General features: G+C 35.0%; 1 protein-coding gene across 1 annotated transcript in view; it reads right to left on the reverse strand.

Annotated features, from left to right (window-relative positions):
* The window catches only part of LOC127728706 (uncharacterized protein DDB_G0287625-like), a 77,233-nt gene that overhangs the window by 16,655 nt on the left and 35,061 nt on the right, over positions 1 to 25,517 (reverse strand). Inside the window, exon 4 of the mRNA XM_052236342.1 lies at positions 4,224 to 4,350. Within this exon, the coding sequence (XP_052092302.1) occupies positions 4,224 to 4,350 (127 nt within the window). The remainder of the gene's footprint in view (positions 1 to 4,223; positions 4,351 to 25,517) is intronic.

Consider the following 25,517-nt stretch of genomic DNA (forward strand, 5'->3'; position numbering starts at 1 on the left):
TCGATGTGTTGATGTCATACGGATTATATATCTCCCAGTTGACACGAGACTCTAGGGCTTGTATTTCCTATCATGATTTCGTTGATAGAGGGTTGCTGCTCACAAGAAAGCTATTAAACCAAGAGTTCCAAGTGGTGAAGTTGAAATCATCTCTTCGTAAATTTTACGGACGCCATTACGAGTTGGTTGACCGTTACGGAATATCATTTCACAGATGATAGCGGATATGTTCCTAATGTCGTAACTACAATCCCATCCCCTTTTCCCGAATGTGACCAACCGAAGTAGACGTATTACCGGGTTTGTACTAACATAAGCAACACGACGGGTGCCACATGTGGTGCAGGATCTGCTTATCCTTCCGGAGCACCTGAGATCACCCTCAGTTTTTTGGTGGGGTTCGTGTTGCTCAGTCTTTAGTTTTTCTATGTTGTGTTTTGTGTACTATTGTTTGTCTGTTGGTCTTTTTCTTTTTTAGCCATGGCGTTGTCAGTTTATTTTCGACCTATGAGTTTGAATGTCCCTTTGGTATCTTTCGCCCCCTTATCGTTATGTATCATCTAGCATGTTTTATAAAAATTGTTTCTGGAAATAATTCTAACTTTCCGTTATCAATTTTCTAGTATCGCTCTGAATCTCATCCTGGTTCGGAAATCACACCAGCTCTGATTGATATATAATACAAGTTAGCTATTCCAAAAAGCTTGCCGTGTTTTAGCTTATTATGTTTGAAAATTGTTGTATTGCTTTGTATTTTCATCCATTCAGAATATTGCTCTGCATATAAATTATAATGGGGTGAAAAAAAGTGGAATAGAGGAAAGGCCAGTTTAGCATTTTAAGGGTTACAATTTTCTGTTTGTGCTTTGTCATTTTAACTCCTTGAAAGAGCTTAATTTTTAAATCACTTTCGTTTTTGACTTCACCCTTTTTATGAATCAGTTTTTCAGTAGACATGTCATTTTTTACTCTCTGTTTGAGAAAAGTATGATCAAGATCTTTCATTAATTGTCCCGATAAACCAAATCAAAAACATTTTAGATCACAATGAATCTTTATTATACCGGAAATTATTTTTCCTATATCCTACTGAAGCAGGTTCTAGTAGCGTATAAGTGTACGTGTACATAGTTAATGCGGGAAAATGTTTAAAGAGTAAATCGGTTTAAAGTCGGTTTTGAAAAAAAAAATGACAAATTGACAAGTTATGAAGTTGAGTAAATACATCTGCGACTCTCAGATCGTTACTTTCTGTCTTTCTTCTTCTTCCCGGTTACGAGTTGGACTTTGCAATTGAGTGTAATTGACTCGGGTGCATTTCAAACAGACAGGAGTCCACTCTTTGGCCAAAAGTTAAAGTCAAGGGAAACTGGATAGTATTTACATTTAAATCAGTAAGTGCGTATTTACAAATATATACACTGGGTATCCTGCTGTTTAGTTGAGATGTGGCTGGGTCCAGGAGATGCTGTTCAGTCTGGTCCTGAAGTCCTCTAATGACCCGGATTCCACTACAGATTCTGGTAGATCAATGGCAATTAACTGGTGTTGGGTCTTATAACACAGCACAAGACTATGCTTCCATCTTCCGTGCTGGAGTGATTCTCACTGAAGTTGATCCATTAATTTAGTTAAACTTCCTGGAGAGTTGTCCTGATAGCAGTTATAGACAAAGCGAGCTGCTTGTCTCCGTACTTCCTCGATATCTCGTGTGATGGTGATTTGGTGCGGGTCCAATAATGGAGAAGCATATTCTAGGTTGAGGTCTTACTAAGGTAGAGTATATTGGTCTTCTTGTTAGTTGTTTTCTTAGGTTTGAATCAATCCGATGCGTCAACTCCTTTTCAACTGGTTTTTACAGTTCTTACACAATAGAAAAGAAAGGATATGAGGTATCCATGCAGGATACAAAATCAGTACATGCACAGCAAAAACATTGAAAGCAAAGGAACAGCGTTTTTAATGATGTATGTTGCATTTTAACACCACTGTCTCAGGTAGGGGTGGGTTGGGCATCCGCAAACATGCTGTTACCCCCATCAAGTTCGCTGTGTGCCTTTACCAAAATCATGAGCCTGAATATCATTGGTTGACGTTGGTTGTTGTGAATTACATCTGATTTTCGTTTATAATTGTTTTGTACATAAACAATGACATGCCGTTTGTTTTGTCGTTTAAACTTTTTAACTTTTGTCATGTTGAGTGCCTTCATAGCTTGCAATGCAGTATGAGTATTTCTCATTTTTACGTATATATGCTATCGTATATGTCTTTTTGTCTCTGGTGAATAGCTACCCAGTGAGGAATCAAGTGAAAAAGAACAAAAGAAAATTCACTTTTCGTTTGATAGAGTCGAGAAAATCAATTATAAAACAATGCCGTTGACGATACTGATCAAAATTATTTCTAAATAACAATTGTACATTTTATAGAAGTTATTTGTTAAAACTGTGTTATTAGAAATATATACATGCAAATACACGACGTTTACTGTTCTGTATTTACCTAGATAATTGCATTAGAAGCTTGTGAAACTGAAATCTAAAAAATGTTAATCTTTGCTGTATAGTGATAAAAAAAATGGAAAAAATCATGTACATACACAATTTAAAGATCTTTCGGGTTAGCAATTTTCGGAGTGTTCCACAAAGTCCTTAGCATGTTACAATTTCCCAAAATAAACTTATTTTTCACATCTAAGTTTTCGAGTACACCGGTTTGCTCTTGTCACATGAAAATTCAGTATAAAAATATTTTCTTTTCGTGAATATAACAATATAAAAGTCTGTCTGTGCAGGTTAAAGAATTAAAAATAAAATTAAATATTTTTATAAAGTAGGTGTCTTTTTACTTTTTTATACAGTTTTAGGAAAAGGTCGTCTCGATTTTTGTACATGTATTTGCGGTCTTCTCGATCTATTCACATTCAATGTTTACATCGGGATGAGGTCCGTTTGAATTTGCTCAGTATCTTTATTTCAAAAGTGTTAATCTTTGCTGCATATCAGTCGATTCCTTTGGAATTTTTCTCTTGACTTTTTCTGATCTAGCTGCATATATATAAACGGATAAATAGCATGTTCCAGAGAGGTATACAGCCAGTAAAAAAATAAATTGAAGTTGGTACTTCAGGAATTTGTTCGCATAGCAACATTTTCAACCAATTTTACATCAAGCTCCTTTAGCCTGCTGTACTCATCGTTTTCGATTTAATGAGGAAAATAACATTAAATGGAAGTTTTGTTTTTATTTCAAGTTATTTTTTATTTTTACTATTTACCAGAACGCTTTCTCTTGAATTTATAATTGATAGCGTCCTTGGTAAAATGGGACAAACATTGTGAATATCAAGTTTTCAGTGTTTACAGGGGAGGTAATATTTTGTCACTAGGTTTCCCACTGTACCTCTTTGGCAATCATACCACATTATCTTCTTATTTTCATGTTATAAGTATCTGATTTGCTAATTTTCTGGATCGTTGCAAAACATTTACTAAAACTATGGTTTTGAACATTTGCCAGCACTATTCACATGCATCGATCAAAGTTCAAGTATATACCATTTGTTGTCAGAACATTTTAATGCAAACATGTACATGAAGCTGTAATTATTGTTTTCTGAGATGTTAGCAAACGGAGTTCGTTCCTCTTCATTGCCTTAAGGTTTCCTGCATTTGTGTATTTAATTTTGCTATTTAAGGAATTTTGCGTTGATTGCATATTTTGGAAAGTCTTAGTAAAATTAACCACAATTATTTATTTTTTTTAAATTTAGAGCTTGAAATATTGTAAAGACATGTATCCATTGAAGAAACCCGAGTGTTGACCATGTTTAGCTTTGGTGTTAGTATGGTTGCTGTCTTATTTATGATACCCTTCATCTCATTTCATTTACACAAATAAATCTGGCAACGCTTTAAATATTGTAAAAAAAGATATTTATCAATATAGTGTCAACATAATTTGTGTTTAAAATCGTAAATTCAATTGGAAACCTTTCAACTTCTGATTGTTCGTGGCATACGTCATGTCTATATTTAAAAAAAACAGTGTATTTTGTATCAAAATGTTTGACTATTTGAACACACCTGGTGTATATGTTGCTTCAAATCACACTTCAATGGTAATTAGAGATTAAAAAAAAAATCAATTAAAAAAATCAAAACGACAGAATTTTACATCTGGAATAAAGAGAAGTAAGAAAATCCCTTCATAAAACTAACCTTGTTATTATTATCATCATCCTTTTTGATCAGTACTTCGGCTTCAGAATTTGTTCCATCGCCTTTCCCATTCAATTCATTTTCTTTTTCCTTAACTTTTTTTCCACCTCTCCTTGATCTTACTAACCTTAAAATAAATTTTAAAAAACGTACGATGTTATGAATCAAAGGAGATATTGATTTTACGTCATAAGACAGCAACCCGGCGACGACATATTTCATATATATCGTAAACGAATTTTTCAAAGACTATTAAAGATCCAGACATTGTCATTTTCTTAAAGGAAACTAACCTCAGGAATAGATTTCGCAGCTGTATTTGGCAAAACCTTTCGGAATTTAGGGTCCTTAGTGTTCTTCAAAGTCGTACTTTATTTGGACTTTTTGACTCGAGCGTCACTGATAGTCTTTTGTAGACGAAACGCGCATTTGGAATACACACTTTATAGCCTGGTATCTACAATGAGTTAACGATGAATATACGGTCAATGCACAGTTGTATAGTATAAATTCAATGCATATAACATGAGAAATCCGCACACGTAATTGTCAAAACCTGGTGGAGTTAAGCCATTGCAGTGATTTAAATTAAAAATCGGTAAACGTTTTAAAGTCAAGTTACAGTAAACTGGTCATGTCACAGATTTTTTTTAAGATTTTGCATACAACTGCGGTAAAGTAAACTTGAACACATAAAAAAAATGCATTTATCTTCCTGTCCTTTTTTCCATAAATATTATTGAGTAATTCTAAAGAATGGATGTACATGTGTAAAGTAACAACATCAAATCGATGAAAGGATTCATAAAATTGCATTTAATTCATCAAATCATATAAAACTAATGCATATATTTTGATTAAAAAAATTGATATGTTGTTGCTACATTTTGCTGAATTTCTATTTTATTGACAACAAAAAATCACAGGATCATCGACTTCGTTTTAGATGTATTACCCACTCTGTAACAGTGTTGGTAATGAAAAACGCCGAACAAACGGCTTTTAAAGACGATGTTACGCCTATTTCGACGTTTTATTTTGTATTTTCATTTACCAAATACACCACTTTGACTGACGTATACCTTAAAAACGAAGTCGGCAAGTCTATGATTTTCTTAACATCATTTAAACGGCAATGTGTTTGGTAACATCATATATATTTAAGAAATGTTTGCATTTGGTATAGAGAAAGAGAGTGAAAGATCATTTTATACATTTCACGTACATTGTATACAAATGTTGTTCTATTTTAAGGAATTTCATTCAAGAATATTTTAGCAATTATAATACTTAAATAAAGTATCTTTTCTATTTTCTCTTGGAGTTCAATATGCCAAGGTCATATGCAACAATATACTAAAATCTGTTACATAGCCCATTTACTGTTTCTTGACCATGATTAATAAATTTTTCTATCCGTTTTCCGTCTTTCTGTACCAATCTGTTCGGCTTTTCGTATCTTTGCATATTACGGCTTTGTGACGTTATAAACGTTGACCCAGACCTATCACCGACGTCATACTGTTTGGACCGACGTTTTTTAATTTTGACCCGAACTCATCAAGTCCTCATCCGGTTTGCTGGTTAAACAAAGAAGAAAAAGAAGCGTTTTATGATTAAATACACACGCGCTCACTCGACAAAAATCATCGTATTATGGCTCGCAGCTAATTTGCCTATCTTCACCAGAGTTATGTGAACGCTATAACCTGTTAAATATTTTTTTTTCAAAATATTCTATTATCTATTAACATGCTCGTGCAAACATGCAAACATGACTAATCGAGTGGAATGTTCGATATTAGTTATATCTATTTGATATAAAATTGGTGAAAAGTAAAATTAAAAAAAAAACGAACTCCGAGGAAAATTCTAAACGGAAAGTCCCTAAGTAAATGGCAAATTCAAAAGCTCAGACACATCACACGAATGGATAACAACTGTCATATTCCTGACTTTCTATTGCAACAGGGCATAAGAGCTGTTGCAAGGGTTCTTAACGTGTAGAGAGCATCAATTCTTGTTATACGGGATTACTCAATGTATTAGTTTCTAGGTATGTAAAGGTGTTGTCTGCCTGTATTTTGTTTATTTCCGTCATTGTTATGAACTGTCAATTGTCTAGTTACTAAAATAACCTTGAAACCCGATTGATATGTGTTACTTCTGTATGGACCAGTGAGTAGTATACACAGTGCATAACATATTCTTGAACATCAAAATATATTTCTAAAAATTAGCTTTGAATTGATAATGATGGTCTGTTGAGAACAAAACTTTAAGACAAAAGAGAAGATTTCAGTTTCCAAATTGTAAACTTTCCATTTCTATGTAGCAACATTCCAGGAGCGCTGTCTATAAAGTATATATCTCTCAGTTAACACGGCATACCAGAACTTGCATTTCCTATCATGATTCCTTGATGAACGGTTACTGCTTACAAGGAAGCTATTAAATCATGAGTTACAAGTGTACCAGACCAATCATCAAGAATTTACGATCCGCTCGAAATTATTAGTCATATAACCGTCCAAACTAAAATGTAAATTAATAAAATATGAGAGACAAACATTAACTTGGGCGAGTTTCTCCCTGAATCGATGATCAAAAAATGGATGCATTTCAAAAAGAATATCCAGGGAGCTGCACAACCAGTCGTACCCCGACATTATTTTGAGCAGAGATCGGACTCAAACGAGGACAATATTGTTCATTTGTATAAGGACTCTTGCATAAAAGACTACGGCGCGTGTGCGTACATTGTGATAACGGAAAAAAAAGTTTCCTCGGAAGGGCATAGAACGGAGTCGCACCTTTTAAACAATTTACAATACCGAGATTGGAGTTGATGGCCGCTGATATTGTTACAGTCATTTAACCCATTCATTTTAAACCATATTAAAGGAATTAGAGAACTTACAGAAGACTTTACACGGAGATACTACCCAAGTGAGTTAAGTTCTTTGAATTTTCAAAGCAAAAATTGTCGATGCGTGGCCCAGATTGGTTCATAATAGAAAGATAATTGGTCAGCCAGTATGGATCAGAGTTGAGGCACAAACTTTATATTCTATTGTACAATAAGTAGTCGTTGACAATCATGTACAAGCTACAAAGAACACATATACAACACGAGGGATCAGCAATATCTTTGATGTGAATAGATTCAACTTATTCAAGAAACTTACTGCTTACGTGAAAAATTTATAACAATCTATAAAAGACGAGCGATACAAACATAAAAGCACTACTTAACAAATCACTGAGACTTACAAACAGGAAAGGGTTAAAACACCACCTTGTCAAACAGCTCAATGTGTACATAGATAATGACAAATCAGTTCGCTACAATTGACACATTCATAATGCACAGTTAGAAGAATGTAAAAAATTTCCGATATTGTAATCAACAAAGGACAATGCAACTTGTTCCAGCTTATAATCATGGACGCATATGTGACTCATTTACATCCAAGCTTATCGAGTAGCGTCGCATTACTTCTTCATACATATTGGGTACATTCGATACGACAAGTTGTAAAGAGCACTAGTACGTTCTATACATAAATGTGTGATCTGCAAGAAAGTTGCTAGTCGACTGTATTTGGCTCCAGATCCGCCACCAATAACTAGAGACCGACTTACACAAGCATCTCCATTACCAGTTACCAGGGTAGATTTTACTGCCGCATTGAGTGCTAGAAACACAGATGGACAAACCAAGTATATATTTGTTTTTTTTTTTTACTTGCGAAACCACAAATACTGTACATTTGGAAGCGGTGATCAACATTTTTTATTTGCTCTTCGTCGATTCGCCAGGAGAAATAACTTTGCCGAAAAACAATGATGTCTGACACCGCAACGACACATATCGCAACCACCATACCAAGCTGATTTGAGAACTAGCATGTTCATCACCAGTAAATTAGAAACTCAACAAGAAGTTTATACTTAAAACCAAAAAGAGCACAGTGGTATGGTAGCTTTTGAAAGAGAGTGATAGGACTTACAATGGACATCATGAAGAAGGTGTCAGAATGTTCTCTTATTAACATTGATCTACTAAGGACAATCATAAGCTAAAACTTTACCGGGGGTACGTCTCAACAGACCCATTAGATGAACCGCTCATCCATTACATCACTACCATACCCAGCAAATCGAGAATTGCATAATTTCTTAAGTGATATGACTAAATAATCTGTTAATAGACTGTCTAAACAAAATCATAGATTTTTCAAACTGAAACATGAATATATCACATATCTTTGAGAATATAATCGTTATACAAAGGTCAATAAACAGATCAACATTGGGGACGTCGTACAAATATATGAAGATTCACCAGGATCAAATGAACTCTAGTCGTTATCGGACAACTGAATGTAGGAGGAGGCGGACTAGCAACATCTGCTGACATTTGAACTAAAAATGGTCGTAGTCAGGTCCGATCACAAAACTTTACCAACTTTAGGTTAGATTAAATAGAGAAGTATTAACAATAAAAGTGAAGTAAACAAAATATAGACTGTGTGAAAGAAAAAACTTGTTGCAAAGCTAAAAGTGTTGTCATGTAGAAGATAAAGAAGAAGACTTCGTGAATAACACGGAGACTGTTTATGTGTAAAAGATGAAGTTCTATTTAATTTTTCATTAATTTTTCGTGGTTATCAAGTCATTTGGAAGAGATTCACTTGTTGTCGAGTATCAGGTTGCGAGTTACAAAAGTCGAGTTGTGAGTTACAAAAGTCGAGTTGCGAATTACGAAAGTCGAGTTGCGAATTACGAAAGTCGAGTTGCGAGTTACTAAAGTAGAGTTGCGAGTTACGAAAGTCGAGTTGCGAGTTACGAACGTCGAGTTGCGAGTTACGAAAGTCGAGTTGCGAGTTACGATCGTCGAGTTGCGAGTTACGAACGTCGAGTTGCGAGTTACGAAAGTCGAATTGCGAGTAACAAAATTAGATTTGCGTGAAAATGGGGAAAACTATTTAAATTTTTTGGTGTACCTCCTTAACATTTTTGAATGATGATTGCTTATAGAATTGTATACAGTATTGATGATTCTTTTTGTTCTTTGGACTTCATCTGAGTCTCGTGTAAAAAAAATGAAAGGATTGCTTACATTATCACTATGCAAAGTATAGTTATTTCTGAAGCAACAGATACCCTTTTGAAATACAGCGGATGGCTTGTAGTTTAATTATCATTAAATTTCAAAGCTAGTACCGTCATATTAAACGTAAAGGGAGATAGCAACTAAACTATTATAGTACATATATGTAAAAGACCCCTTCTGCAGATTTCGTTAAGAGTGGGCTCTTTATGGCAGCTGCAGATTATAGATATATGCAGAGGCAATATTTGGTAGGGACCCCAAAATTTATTCTTTGGCAGTGACTCTTAAAATTGTGGACGTTTAAGTTATATATGTCTACATTGGCTAGAGGTGAAGGGGGAAGGTTGAGCGCTCATAAAACCTGTTCAACCCCGCCGCATTTTTGCGTCTGTCCTAAGTCAGGAACTTCTAGCCTTTGTTGGTTTTGTATATTTTTTTATTTTGGTTCATTCATATGTTTCGGGGCCTGCTCGGGGCTGCCTCTGGGTGTGGGATTTCTCGCTGTGTTGAAGACCCATTTGTGGCCTTGGGTTGACCTGTATATTTTGGTTGGGTTGTTGTCTCTTTGACACATTCTCCGTTTCCATTCTTTATTCTATACATGTAGCTGTCAAAGATACTTTTGTAAAATAGACAAAAGACGCAGTTTTAATATGTAACTTTTTTTCTAAAAAACGTGTTAATCATACCCAAATCAATCAAGTTAATTTAGGAATAACATGCTGACACATATAACTCTTTTAACTTTTTGTTTACACGAAAATCATTGTGCAGTAGGTGGGAAATTGATTAAATAAAGTTTGAATTATCTGTATAAAACGTCAAAACATTTTTACATCAATATGAAAAAGTGCAGTTTTAAAGAGTTGTTAGTTATTTGAAAAGTATTTGAAAAACAGAACAATACAGAGAAATTCAACATTGACCAATGAACCATGAAAATATAGTCAGACTTCTTTTAAACTGAGTTTTACTGTGCGAATTGCTGTGTGTTAGTTTTTTCTACATTGGCTAGAGCTATAGGGGGAGGGTTCAGATCTCGAAAAACATGTTTAACCCCGCCACATTTTTGCGCCTGTCCCAAGTCAGGAGCCTCTGGCCTTTGTTAGTCTTGTATGATTTTTAATGTAAGTTTCTTTTATATATTTCGGATTTTAGTATGACGTCCATTATTACTGAACTAGTACATAATTTTGTTTAGGGGCCAGCTGAAGCACGCCTCCGGGTGCGGGATTTTCTCGCTGTATTGAAGACCCATTGGTGGCCTTCGTCTGTTTTCTGCTCTTTGGTCGGGTTGTTGTCTCTTTGACACATTCCCCATTTCCATTCTCAATTTTAAGGTCAGATGAAACATGCCAGACATATATATATATATAAACAAGTCTAAATTGAAAACAACGTTCAAACCTATGATTGCGTTGGATAAAAACCGCAATTTTTATACGTGTGCATGCAAAAAAAATTTCTTGATAGAGGGGTCTAAATACAGCACAGACAACATTTTTACCATTTTTATATATATATATATTTGCCTTCGGGTTTATTTGATCCGTTCATCCTATTTTGACTCCTCAAAATTCAAGAGTCTATCCTAAATTGAGGTAAATTGTATGGCTTTCCAAATACCGTTTCGATTCCTAACATCACTGAAGAGACATTAATTGTCGAAATCCGGATATGGTGTACAAAAACCTTTGCACCTTTTGTTTGCGGTATACCATCTTTTCCGCAAGTTTATTGTTTTCTGTTTAGTATTAAATTTATAGACTAATTAAGATCCATTTATTACATCGGTGATCCGTTTATTTGGCAATCGCCAATGGCAGTCAGCAGGGTTTAAGAACATTTGTTGTTCGACCTGTTAGTCAAATGCGTTTTGTTAAAATATACTTTTTCACTTTTTTGGTCTTTTGGAAAATGTTGTTTGTGCTGTATTTAGACCCCTCTAACAAGAATTTTTTTTTGCATGCACACGTATAAAAATTGCGGTTTTTATCCATATCCAACGCAATCATAGGTTTGAACGTTGTTTTCAATTTAGACTTGTATATATATATATATATATACAACTTACAATCATTCCATAAACCAAATATAGTTCACCTATTTCTTATAGTATCTGAAAAACAGACCAAACTTGATACCATACTTACCCGAGTGAAAATTTTTTCAGGTACTCTCGTGACAGGCTATGCATGATATTATAATGAAAAGGAAGCACATTTTTTTTAGAAAAATGTACAATACCCAGCTGATATCTGAAACTACAACATTTGTATCAAGGAAATTAAGATAAATGTACAATTGTGCCTATATCACCCTAAACCTTTGCGAAAGACGAAGAGTTAGCACTTGGTATGCTAATGAATATCATTTATTCAAACGTCACTGATGAGTCTTGTATAGACGAAACGCGCGTCTGGCGTAGAAAATATCATAAGCCTGGTTGGTACCTTTGATAAATATTTACTTTAGGCCTAACACAGTGCCATATTCTGTCAGATGTCGAAAATTTGCAAGTATATTTCATGTGTCTACATGATTTATTTTCTTATGCTTGATTTGTTCAGTACGGTATACATTTTGTCTTATATGTACAGTATATTCTGTTTTATTTTAGAAAATGAACAATGTCGCTCTCATGAAAGAAATTAAGCGTGCGTGACTTTGCAACATATAGACTCTTATAAATAAGTATCACATAACTCTTTCAAATCCTGCAATCAAGATACTGGGACCCTTCCTCATGTAGTGTATAACTAAGTTGGGGTACATGTATGCTTTGTTTATTAAATGCGAAGTAAACCTGAAAATTCTGTTTCAAAAATCAGATGCAACTCGACTTTCGTAACTCGCAACTCGACCTTCGTAACTCTCAACTCGACTTTCTTAACTCGCAACTCGACGTTCGTAACTCGCAACTCGACTTTTGTAACTCGCAACTCGGTCTTTTCAACTCGCAACTTGCAACTCGACGATAAGAAACCCTCCATTTGGAAAGACGTTTAAAGTCATATTTTGCTTAAGTAACTGTAAATCATCAAATTTTACCTTAAAACTACCTCTAGCCGTTACAAACGTGTAATTTTCTATCTAGCCGTTTCAAAAGTGTGTAATTTTCTACCAGCAACTTTTGAAAAAAGTTCAAGAAGGAAAATAACTGAAATAAGTTAGATAACCATTATGTGGGACAGGCACTTAAACAATGTGGCGGGTATGGAACGCCAAAACTGTCTTATTATGCCCATTTTCATTATATGATGTGCATCTACCTTTATATGATGTGCACTTGTCATTATATGATGTGCAAACACCTTTATATGGTGTCCAGTTGACATTATATGATGTGCAAATATCCTTATATGATGTGCAAACACCTTTATGTGGTGTCCAGTTGACATTATATGATGTGCAAATATCCTTATATGATGTGGAAACATCCTTATATGATGTGGAAACATACTAATATGATGTGCGAATATACTTATATGATGTGCAAAGGTCATTATGTGATGTGCAAATATACTTATATGATGTGCGAATATACTTATATGATGTGCAAATGTACTTATATGATGTGCAAATGTTCTTATAGGATGTCCAAAGATCCTTATACGATGTGCAAATATACTTATATGATGTGCAAATATCCTTATATGATGTGCAAATATACTTATATTATGTGCAAACATCTTTATACGATGTGGTTGTGTCTTTATATTATGTGCTTGTAACATTATATGATGTGGTTCGGATTACTTCATTATATGATGTCAAAACTTACTTATAGAGCATTTGCATTATTCACGTATTTGCTGGCGTATCCGTATCGACGTATAGTATAACACGTATATGAGAAGGATAAATTAAGCCAGGTTGGTCCCGATGAAGATATTTTTAATGCAAAACATACAATAAGAATAGTTAATCGTATATAAAAAGTCACATACCTATAATGCTAATAAACCCAATATAAGATTAAAAATGAACAAATTGGTTCTTCGGGCCGCAAGAGCTGCACACAAACAAACAACCCTACTTAAAGTATCCCTATGATGTCTGTACAAAGTTCCAACAACTCTAAAAAGTTTGAGTAACTGAATAACATGCTCTACATAGACATGATACCTTCTCACAACACGGTTAAAATGTCTAAAACTTCGCCTACGGGAAAACGGACGTCGATTGATTTGAGCTTATTTTCACATTGTTTGATTTGCTTGAGGAAATATTTCTCTTCACTAGTGAAATATCTGTTCTCGGCAAATGATTGGTCGAAATTTAATTATGACGTCATATTTTCTTCCTTTCTCCTGAATTTGCTATAGTGATGTTATAAAAAAAAGGCGACTATACCTGATGATGTCACATATAAAGACCACAACTTTCTGGAAATCTTTGAAAGGGAAGGATATAAAGGTCAGAAGAGAAACCGATTCCAACACTTTAACTCGTGTATTACGATATTTCTCCACTCTCAACAGTTAAATTTTAATAATTCAAAGAGCCTCGCGCTTTAAATAGCAAAACTTAACTTTCTAGAGATGATAAATATCGTAACACACTGGTTGCAGTGTTAAAAATAATATATAAGCACGCACACGAAATTGCACAACATGACTATATAGTATCATTATCAAACTATAGGGATATCTACCACATTGGTTTCATAGGAACAAGTATAAGGCATTTGTACCAGAAAAGCACCAAAAAAATCAGCCCATGTAATGTATGAAAAGACATTGCTTGTACACAAAAGAAAAAAGCAAGTGGTAAAAATTAATTTAGATAATAAGGGAACGAAGACATTAAAAACTTAACAATTATAATTCACCGCACGATCTCCAGTGTTTATGGACCAGTAAAAAGAACTCCTCCGTTCTGACGGGCCAACCATGGCAATTTAAAAGAATTTCAAACACGATTGAGTTGTAATGATTAATTGACGAACAGTCCAATGGCTATTCCATGGCTTACACCCAACAAGGTGGTGGTAATGGGGATTCCCGTATTTTTAGCGCAACTATCCTGAAAGGCCAAGTGAGCTTTTCTCATCACTTGGCGTCCGTCGTCGTCCGTCGTCGTCGTCGTCCGTTAACTTTTACAAAACTTTTCTCCTCTGAAACTACTGATACAAAGTTAACAAAAATTGGCCAATCATCATTCGGGTATGTAGTTTAACAAATGTGTCCGACGACCCCGCCTGCCAAACAACATGGCCCCATGGCTAAAAATAGAACATAGGGGGTAAATGCAATTTTTGGCTTACATATCTGAAACTAAAGCATTTGGAGTAAATTTCAAGGGATTAAAATGTTCATCGATTAAGATCTATATTCCCTGAAATTTTTAGACGAATCAGACAATCTGTTGTTGGGTTGCTGCCCCATAATTAGTAATTTTAAGGAAATTTTGCAGTTTTTGGTTATTATCTTGAATATTTTTATAGATAGAGAGAAACTGTAAACAGCAATAATGTAAAGCAATGTTAGATCTACAAATAAGTCAATAGGGTCAAAATGGAGTTATTACCCTTTATAGTCAATTTTTAACAATTTTTTGTAAAATTTTGTAATCTTTTACAAAAATCTTTTCTCTGATACAACTGATACAAAATAAAACTTTCTTGGTCACAATCATCATTAGGCTATCTAGTTTAAAAAATTTGTCCGATAACCCCACCTACCAACCAACATGGCCGCCATGGCTAAAAATAGAACATAGGGGTTTACTATAGGAGTCTACGGGGAAATTGTTAAAAAAACAATTTCAAATAGTCACAACTTGAACACTAATTTAAATAATGATAAGGAGTCTTCGGTAACTTTTGTAAGACTTCACTTGGATAACATGCTTTTAATTTAACTACTGGGCCAAATTAACTCAAACCTGGTCTCAATCATTACTTGGGTATTTAATAATATTTATTTTGATTTTAACCTTACATGATTTCCCAAACCACAGTAAATACAGGTGAGCGACACAGGCTCTTGAGAGCCTCTTGTTTCTGTTAAAGGGACGTCAGTCATAACATGTTGAAAATGTTTACTAAAACACTAGTTCACGCCTATATGGGGACCCTGGAGTAAGAAATGTTTTTATTTAAATGTCACGCTTTTAAAACTATGGTTTATTTTCAGACAAGAACTGGACGCCATAGTCGCCAAGGAAAGTGAAAACATCGCAAAGACAAATTCACAGCAAATGTATAAATGCAAAACAGGACCTATACCCAAGGTACTTCAGTTTAGATCCAGGTCTTTACAGGACTCACAGGTTTCTTCCGGAGAACCGCATATCTCGCCTCTTCCTTCGCCATCTCCGCTAACACCAACAACAATAGTGCAGCCCGACACAGATAATATGTCACCGGTATCCCCTGTACAACTCCTTGTCAATAGGCAGCCATTCTGGTCTCTGCCAGAAGATAGTCCTACTCATCTGAGACTCAACGCTAATCATATCAACCAGTATCCTCGCAGGTTTCTGTCCAAACTGATTCTAGAATCTGTAAAACTTCATGTACCATTACCAGACCGTTGACAACACTTACTATGCCAACCGCTTCGTCTTTTCGTACCTCTGAACAGGTTCGTAGATCTTCCATGCCTGCACCAATATCTAATTCGCCTATAATACAATCTTTTTATTCACATCTCAATTCGGGGAGCAACCCACCATTTACTGCAAGCCGAATTCCTCAAACAGTAACAGGTAACTAGACGTCCACTACTAGAAACCAGCTGTCTTTCATCTAACACAGCCAGCCGCTAATTTCTCTTGTCCAGTCATCAACTTCTTAGAACACTTTTGGCATCCAGTCGTCTACCTCTCGAAATCACCAGTCTGGTCCTTGTATGCAGCCGTCCACTTCTCGCAACCCGCCGTCAACATCTATAAACCTAACGTCCACATCTCATAACCAACCATCCACATCTCATAACCAACCATCCACATCTCACAACCCGCCGTCAACATCTCGCAACCCGCCGTCAACATCTCGCAACCCGCCGTCAACATCTCGCAAGCAGTCCTCCGCCTCTCTTAATCAGTCCTCTACATCTCACATCAGGCCACAACAACCAGCGTCTCGCAGAATTCCAGCCCCGAGACACAATATCAACAAGAGAGTTCGTTGTCATTTAAGGGATCTAGATGGAGTCGCTCAGCCTGATCAGCAACACCAGGAATCCTCAGACGATTATGTGCGTCTTGAAATGGCAAGACGCATGGCCAGGTATATTGAAAGATCCCGCAAGATTTCCACTAGACAATTGATGCGGAAAAATGAAATTTTGAGGCACAAAATGTTGAAATATTTTTATAAACATCGACATGATATCTTTGGAATCTCTTCATCAGGCTCTTCCGATTCTGAGTCCATGGAATAATGTACATTGGTATTAAATATAACAAAATATACATTAAATGCTTGTTCAATTTAGTGGTAAGGGAACGAACATTTAACAGGTTGGGGTTTGTGTTCTTTCATTTGTTTAAAAAATATATAGAACACAGAATAAAGGATGCTGACAGGGGCGGATATTACGTCCGTGTGCCTCCTTTAAAATACTAATAAAATTGAGAATTGAAATGGGTAATATGTCAAAGAGACAACAACCGGACCAAACGGCAGAAAACAACCGAAGGCTACCAATGGGTCTTCAACGCAGCGAGAAAATCCAGCCCCCAGAGGTGGGCCTCAGCTGGCCCCTAAATAAAAATGTGTACTAGTTCAGTGAAAATGAGCGTCATCCTCGACTTCAAAACATATAAATGAACTAAAATTTCAAAAAAAAAACATACAAGACTAACAAAGGTCAGAGGCTCCTGACTTGGGACATGCGGTGGGGTTAAACATGTTTTGATAGGTCTCAACCTCCCCCTATACCTCTAGCCAATGTAGAATAAAGAAACACACAGAAATAAGCACAATAAAACTCAGTGTAAAAGAATTCCGAATCCGATGTGAGAACAGGCAACAAAAGAAACTAAACAAAATGACAATGATACATAAATTAACAAAGGACTACTAGCAGTTACTGATATGCCAGCTCCAGACCTCAATTAAATAATATTATTGAATGTTTTTCCTTTTTAAACTGAATAGCTGCAAAATATGAAGAATTTGATAAACGTATACTTAATTCCGAAAAAAATGTGTAGAATACACAAATCATGTTATAGAATAGCCACTTTTTTTTAAAGATAAAGCATACAAAAATGCAGCCCTACATACCCAAATCAATACCTTTGTGTCGTAAGAACTTTAAATGGCTGGAATTTAGGGGAAATACATACAGGAACAGATTTAGATATAAACTGTGGTAGTAAAGCAACAATCATAACTTGTATAGCAAGCAGTGGTGGATCCAGATTTTTTTTAGAAGGGAGATGGGGATGGGGATAGTCTCGCTTAATTTTACGGTTTTATAGGCAGTTTGATAATGGGGCCCGGACCATATTCTGCCAAAATTCAATGAGAATTTTAAAATAAATCCTAGATAAGGGGGGACCGGGCCCCTTGTTCCCCCTCTTAACCCGCCTCTGGCAATAAACACACTTTTATTGATACATAATGTTCCTGTAAATTTTCGTAGGCAAGGTGTGTTCGATTTGATCCTTTCATATTTGTATATAAAAAAGATACACTTGTCACACACAGTTCTTAAATACGAAGCATGTATGTTCCTGATCGTATAAAAGCAATGACTATTTAGTGTTTTAACTATATTTCATCAATATTTGGTTCATATTTTACATCTGTTCAGTTTTAATTAAAAACTAAAACATTATATTATACAAATCTGCCAAATCTGATCCGTGCACGTATATAGATACGTGATTAATGCAAATGCTCTATATATATGATGTGGTTTCATCGTTGTTATGGTCAATAAACATGATCACGATTAAATTTACACTCTATACGTCAATATGAAGCCGATCTGATTCTCCAAATAACTATAAACCTGTATAAATCTGTAACTATCGTTTAGAAAATTGATGAGTTTTTTAAAAGAGATAAACCTTGGCACGTTGCTACCTCGTTTAAAAGATGAAAAAATCACATCTGATATTGTTAGAAAATTGTCAAAATATGAAATGCAAAGTTTAAATTTAATGGATTGGTCTACAATAATGAACATAAGGTTAAAAATATTAAATTATGAGTCCTGGACTGTCCACTGAGAACCTGGAGTTCAAATAACTGATCTACAAGAAGATAATCTGTATTTTTAGTGCCAGTTTACTGTTTCTGATCTAGCAGCTTCAGCCTCATATTAGCTTCCGAAAGTGCAATTTATAGAATAAACGAGACAGTGCAATATAATAAAAGTCAACGTTTCAAACATTTCGGAGGAAGATCTAGAAGAATTCCCCTGCTGTGGCGAAAATATGATAAAACAACTTTTATTGCAAAAGACAGCTATGTTATGCGGGAAAAAGAGGGAAGGGCAGTCTTGGGCTTTTGCCTCCTCTCCCCGCGTTAAGCGAATATTTTGCGATAGGGTTTTTTTACATTGTTGCTGAGTTTCCTGTCAAAAGGATGGAAAAAGGACAAGAAAAACGTAGAGGTGTAATAACCAAACAACTACGATACCGAAATTGAACACTGTGTATATATTTGTATATAGAATTAAACTCAATGGTAATGGACTGCAAACTGCACTGTATACATAAAGCACGCAGGTGGAGGATGTTTACAGTTAAACATACTGCTGCCTATGAAGACACTGGTGTGGTTCTCCTATACAGGAGGTTAGAGATACAGAGGTAAGGTACTACTTTAATTACGACAATTTGGGGGACTGTCGTTCACGTTCTTTCGAGGCCTCCTGGTGAATAAAACAAAGATGTCAATATATATAAAACCCATCATTATAGCTATACCGATATTATTGTTCCCTCTTTTTGAATTGCCGCTTTATCTTAATTCATTTCTGATACCAATTAAACCACAGTCATTTTTAAAAGTATTTCAAAACAATAGCTTAAACATTTTCTTCTCATGCGTAATTATACTGGTATGGATGATTGATTGATTGCATGATTTATTTGTGTTTAACGCCACTTTCAGCACTATTGTGCTATTTCGTGGCGGTCGGTTTTTATTGATGGAGGAAGTCGGAGTGCCCGGAGAGAACCACCAATCTTCTGTAGGAAAACTGACAATTCTAGTCAATTAAGATTGGAGTCGAGCGTACCTGTCACGTGCGGGATTCAAACTTACAACTTATAAGTGTGGACAGGCTAGTGATACATTTGTTCGACAACTTAGACAACTCGGCCACCGAGCCCCCCTCCCCCCGGTATAGATGAAAGGAGATATGGGATGAACTTCATCAACTCGGTGCATTACATTTGCGCGCAGTTTTTTATAACGTTTTCGTGCATTTATTTTACAGCTTCAACTAGACAGTAAACCGCAACATAAAAGGTTTCGTTGGAAGCCGCTCATATATACACCTCCAGACTCCAGGCATCGAACTGTAAACAAGGCTAAGGCTAATTTTCTTCTTTTTTTGGGGGGGGGGGGGGGGGTATTTTTTTTTAAATGTTTAATTCCAAATTTCTTTAAAAAGACATTATTTGTTTAAAAAGAGAGTTAACAAAATAGTTTGTTTCCATATGGAGCATTGAAAATGTATTTCCTATTTAGAGGTAGTTTCTTCTATAAGAAGTTGATACACAAATTTCAAGTATGTTTATTTTTTTGTAAATTTTGCAATGCTGATTATTTGAAATATCTGTTCAAGTTTCCCTTTATATATTACTTTTTTCAAGATATTATTAAAAAAAATGAAAAATGGAAAAATTTGGACATTTGAAGAGTAATAACTCATGTAAGGCACCGGTCATTTTGTAACCTAATATAGGGGATAGGAGGAAAATGGAAAGGGTATCCAATTTTTTATACGAACGCAAATAATTGCGACCGTATAATGGTATGGCGACATTTGGTTTCCAGACAATAACTTGCCTATAAGTGTATGGATCTCTATTTAGTTGAAACATATTTTATTTGCTCAAAGTAAAATGGATTGGACACAAGTTAACCATACTTATGAATCCCACTCCGAATAACAATAAATAACAATACAATATTAATATGAGCATGCAATATTATAAAATATACAATACTTTACGAGTCTAGCTATTGAAAAAAGATGAAACAATAATAACGGAAAAATTGGTAATGATGATGATGACGTGAATATACCGCAAAATAAAATTCAATATAAGGCCATCAGGGAGCCATCTTAGATTATTCATCAGAATTCTCTGGTCTGTATATAAAGAACAGCCGAAAAGGAAATGGTGTACAGTCTCAATGTTAAGGATCTCTATCAAAAGTGTTACACAAGGTTCCATACCACAAAAAAAAGTTTGGGATTGATTTTGGGGGTTATTGTCTGAACTGTTTAGGAATAAGGGACAAAAAACAAAAAACAAGCATTTTTTCTGGTGTCAGGACACTAACTTGTGTATAAGTATATTGATCTCGCTGAAATTGTACCACACGGTTCCATACCAAAAAAGGAAGAAATGAATTTAGGGGTTATGGCCCTAACTGTGGTGTAGGAATTAGGAACCAAAAAGGGGTCAAAACAATTCTTTTCTAATACTTTGTATAAATTGCTTATTTCTTGACCAGTTTCAATGGGGTTCAAATCAAAGTCTTGATTTGTGGGGTTCTTACATGTACATATGTTAAATCTAACCGTGTGTATTAAGATTTTGGATTTTGGGCCCCGTTTTCAAATTGGTCCCCATTTGAGGTTAAAAAAAAAACTTTTTTTTATTTCATCAAAAATTGAATTCTTGGTGTACTTGGATATGCTGAATCAAACCGTATATTTAGATTTTGGATATTGGACCATAATAGGTAAATGTCCAATTTCTATGGTGTACCATTTGGTTCAAAAGGTATTTTTATCGATTAACCGCTACTTTTATCGGTTAACCGCTATTTTTATCGGTTAACCGCTACTTTTATGTCGGTTAACCGCTATAAATATGCCGGTTAACCGCTAGTTTTACCGGTTAACCGCTAATATTATCGGTTAATCGCTATTTTTATCGGTTAACCGCTATTTTTATCGGTTAACCGCTATTTTTATTGCTTCATCAATTCTAATTTATCGTCTATGCACAAATAAATTATTATCTTAAATGAGTAAGTGATTGATGGACAAAGTTTATCGCTTAGCCTGTTAAAACGTAATGTGGATTGCTTACGCCTCCCATATATCTATTTTTGGTCAATCACTCCCACCCAAGTTATGGAATTGTTAATTGAAAATACGCACACAAGATTTTAGTGTTGAACACGTGGCAATTCTATATAGCACTTTATTGTACGTCAACAATGTTTGTTTTATTTAATTTTACACTTTCAATATGACAAAATGTATTGGATTTCATGGATCTGAATATAAAATAATTATATGACGATGTTTTAAATTCCAAAAACTTAGTGAAAAAAACATGAAAATGCTCATTTATCAAATAGAGGTACTTGTATATATTCCACTACTACAAATCTGTATAAATGATAATTCGATTGATGATACCGTGTGTAATGAAGACGAGAACTGTTATCTTCTAACATATCTTTTTTTGGTCAATCACTCCCACCCAAGTTATAGAATTGTTAATTGACATACGCACACAAGATTTTAGTGTTGAACACGTGGCAATTCTATATAGCACATCGATCACACTTTATTGTACGTCAACAATTTTTGTTTTATTTAATTTTTCACTTTTAATATGACAAAATGTATTGGATTTCATGGATCTGAATATAAAATAATTATATGACGATGTTTTAAATTCCAAAAACTTAGTGAAAAAACATGAAAATGCTCATTTATCAAAAAGAGGTGCTTGTATATATTCCATTTCTACAAATCTGTATAAATGATAATTCGATTGATGATACCGTGTGTAATGAAGACGAGAAATGTTATCTTCTAACATGCACATATATTTTGTGTTATTTCCAAATTAGAAATGAAAAACTGTTCTCTTTCATATTTCTCCCACAGACATGAAACGATATCTATGATACATTTTCTATATTATTGAATTAAATTATTAATGCTATTCAAAAACTCTACCAATGCTTTAATTCAATATTTTTTTAATAAATAACTTGAAGAATGTATTTTTTGTTATAATTGTATTATTGCAAATGTTATTGGAAAAAGGTGGATTCAGCATCTACTTTCCGATTTATGTCCGATATATGTTACAAGCTGGGTGGTATAAAGAAATGGAGAGAGTTATTTAATAAGAAAGTATAACAGTTACTTTATTTAATAACGAAAAACAAACGTTTTATGAAAGTTCGTCAAAATTCCGCCTAAAATGGAAAACTGTGCATCAACTAATAGAAATGTACATAACTGCTTTTTTAGCTAACCTGGCCCACAGGGCCAAGTGAGATTTTCTCATCACTTGGCGTCCGTCGTCCGTCGTCGTCGTCCGTCGTCGTCGTCCGTCGTCGTTAACTTTTACAAAAATCTTCTCCTCTGAAACTACTGGGCCAAATTTAACCAAACTTGGCCTATATCATCATTGGGGTAAATAGTTTAAAAAATGTGTCCGTTGACCCGGCCAACCAACCAAGATGGCCGCCATGGCTAAAAATAGAACATAGGGGTAAAATGTAGATGTTGGCTTATATCTCTGAAACCAAAGCATTTAGAGCAAATCTGACATGGGGATAAAATTGTTTATAAGGTCAAGATCTATCTGCCCTGAAATTTTCAGATGAATCGGGCAACCCATTGTTGGGTTGCTGCCCCGAACAAGTAATTTTAAGGAAATTTTGCCGTTTTTGTTTATTATCTTGAATATTATTATAGATAGAGATAAACTGTAAACAGCAATAATGTTCAGCAAAGTAAGATCTACAAATAAGTCAACATGACCAAAATGGTCAGTTGACCCCTTAAAGAGTTATTGCCCTTTATAATCAATTTTTAACAATTTTTCGTAAATTTTTGTAATCTTTTACAAAAATCTTCTCCTCTGAAATTACTAAGACAAATTTAACCAAACTTGTCCACAATCATCATTTGGGTATCTAGTTTAAAAAATGTGTCTGATGACCCCGCTCGCGAACCAAGATGGCCGACATGGCTAAAAATAGTACATAGGGTGAAATGCAGTTTTTGACTCATATCTCTAAAACCAAAGCATTTAAAGCAAATCTGACCAGATAAAATTGTTTATTAGGTCAAAATCTATCTGCCCTGAAATTTTCAGACCAATCAGGCAACCCGTTGTTGCGTTGCTGCCCCTGAATTGGTAATTTTAAGAAAATTTTGCAGCTTTTGGTTATCTTGAATATTATTATAGATAGAGATAAACTGTAAACAGCAATAATGTACAGCAAAGTAAGACCTACAAATAAGTCAACATGACCAAAATGGTCAGTTGACCCCTTAAGGAGTTATTGCCCTTTATAGTCAATTTTTAACAATTTTCATAAATTTTGTAAATTTTTGTAAATTTTTACAAAATATTTTCCACTGTAACTACTGGGCCAAGTTCATTATAGATGGAGATAATTGTAAGCAGCAAGAATGTTTCAGTAAAGTAAGATCTACAAACACAACACCATCACCAAAACACAATTTTGTCATGAATCCATCTGTGTCCTTTGTTTAATATGCACATAGACCAAGGTGAGCGACACAGGCTCTTTAGAGCCTCTAGTTTTATACATTTTTGTAACTGCTTTTTTAGCTCACCTGGCCGGAAGGGCCAAGTGAGCTATTCTCATCACTTGGCGTCCGTCGTCCGTCGTCGTCGTTAACTTTTTACATTTTGAACTTCTTCTAGAGAACCACTGAATGAAATGGAACCAAATATGGTATGACTGTTCCTTATGAGGTGCTGACCAAGAGTCAGGTGAGCGACACAGGCTCTCAGCAGTTTAATTAAAATTTAGCTACTTCGATTTTTTGTAGCCGATCCATCACCCAAGATGGCCGCCAGCGGGGAGCTTAGTTAAACAAAGGACCCTATGGGAAATACATACAAATGTCTTCTTTTAAAGAACCACTGAATGGAATGAAACCAAACATAGCATGGATGTTCCTTGTGAGGTGCTGACTAAGTGTTGTTACTTTGTAGCCGATCCATCATCCAAGATGGCCGCCATCGGGGGACTTAGTTAAACATAGGATCCTATGGGAAATACATACAATTGTCTTCTTTTAAAGAAACACTGAATGGAATGAAACCAAACATAGCATGGATGTTCCTTATGAGGTGCTGACCAAGTGTTGTTACTTTGTAGCCGATCCATCATCCAAGATGGCCGCCAGTGGGGGACTAGGCTTAACATAGGACACTAAGGGAAATACATACAGATGTCTTCTTTTAGAGAACCACTGAATGAAATGAAACCAAACATAGCATGAATGTTTCTTATGAGATGCTGAACATGTGTTGTTACTTTGTAGCCGATCCATCATCCAAGATGGCTGCAAGCAGGGGACTTAGTTTAACATAGGAACCTATGGGAAATACATACAAATGTCTTCTTTTAGATAACCACTGAATGGAATAAAACCAAACATAGCATGAATGTTCCTTACAAGGTGCTGACCAAGTGTTGTTACTTTGTAGCTGATCCTTTATCCAAGATGGCCGCTAGAGGGGACTTAGTTTAACATAGGACCCTATGGGAAATACATACAAATGTCTTCTTTTAGAGAACCACTCAATAGAATGAAACCAAACATGTCATAAATGTTCCTTGTGAGGTGCTGATGAAGTGTTGCTTCTTTGTTGCTGATTTACTGTTCAAGATGGCCACCGGGATTAATTATTAAATTAGAGGGCCAATATCAACCAAATCTGGCCTCAAACATTATTTGAGTATCTGTTATGATTTTTATCTTTTTTTTTTATGATTTCAAAAACCCAAGTTGAGTCAGGTGAGCGACACAGGCTCTCAGCAGTTTAATTAAAATTTAGCTACGTCGATTTTTTTGTGATTTTTGTGTGACTTTTCTAAGTTATTTGATAACGTTGGATAAAGATTCTTCTATAAAAAACAAATGAAAGAATATGCAGTTTGATGTGACTTGTTAAATAGTTTATGAGTGACCTACAAGGGAGACAAAAAGAGCGAAAATAAAAAAAAAATA

This window comes from Mytilus californianus, unplaced genomic scaffold, assembly GCF_021869535.1.
Source record: "Mytilus californianus isolate M0D057914Y unplaced genomic scaffold, xbMytCali1.0.p SCAF_2, whole genome shotgun sequence".
NCBI lineage: Eukaryota > Metazoa > Mollusca > Bivalvia > Mytilida > Mytilidae > Mytilus > Mytilus californianus.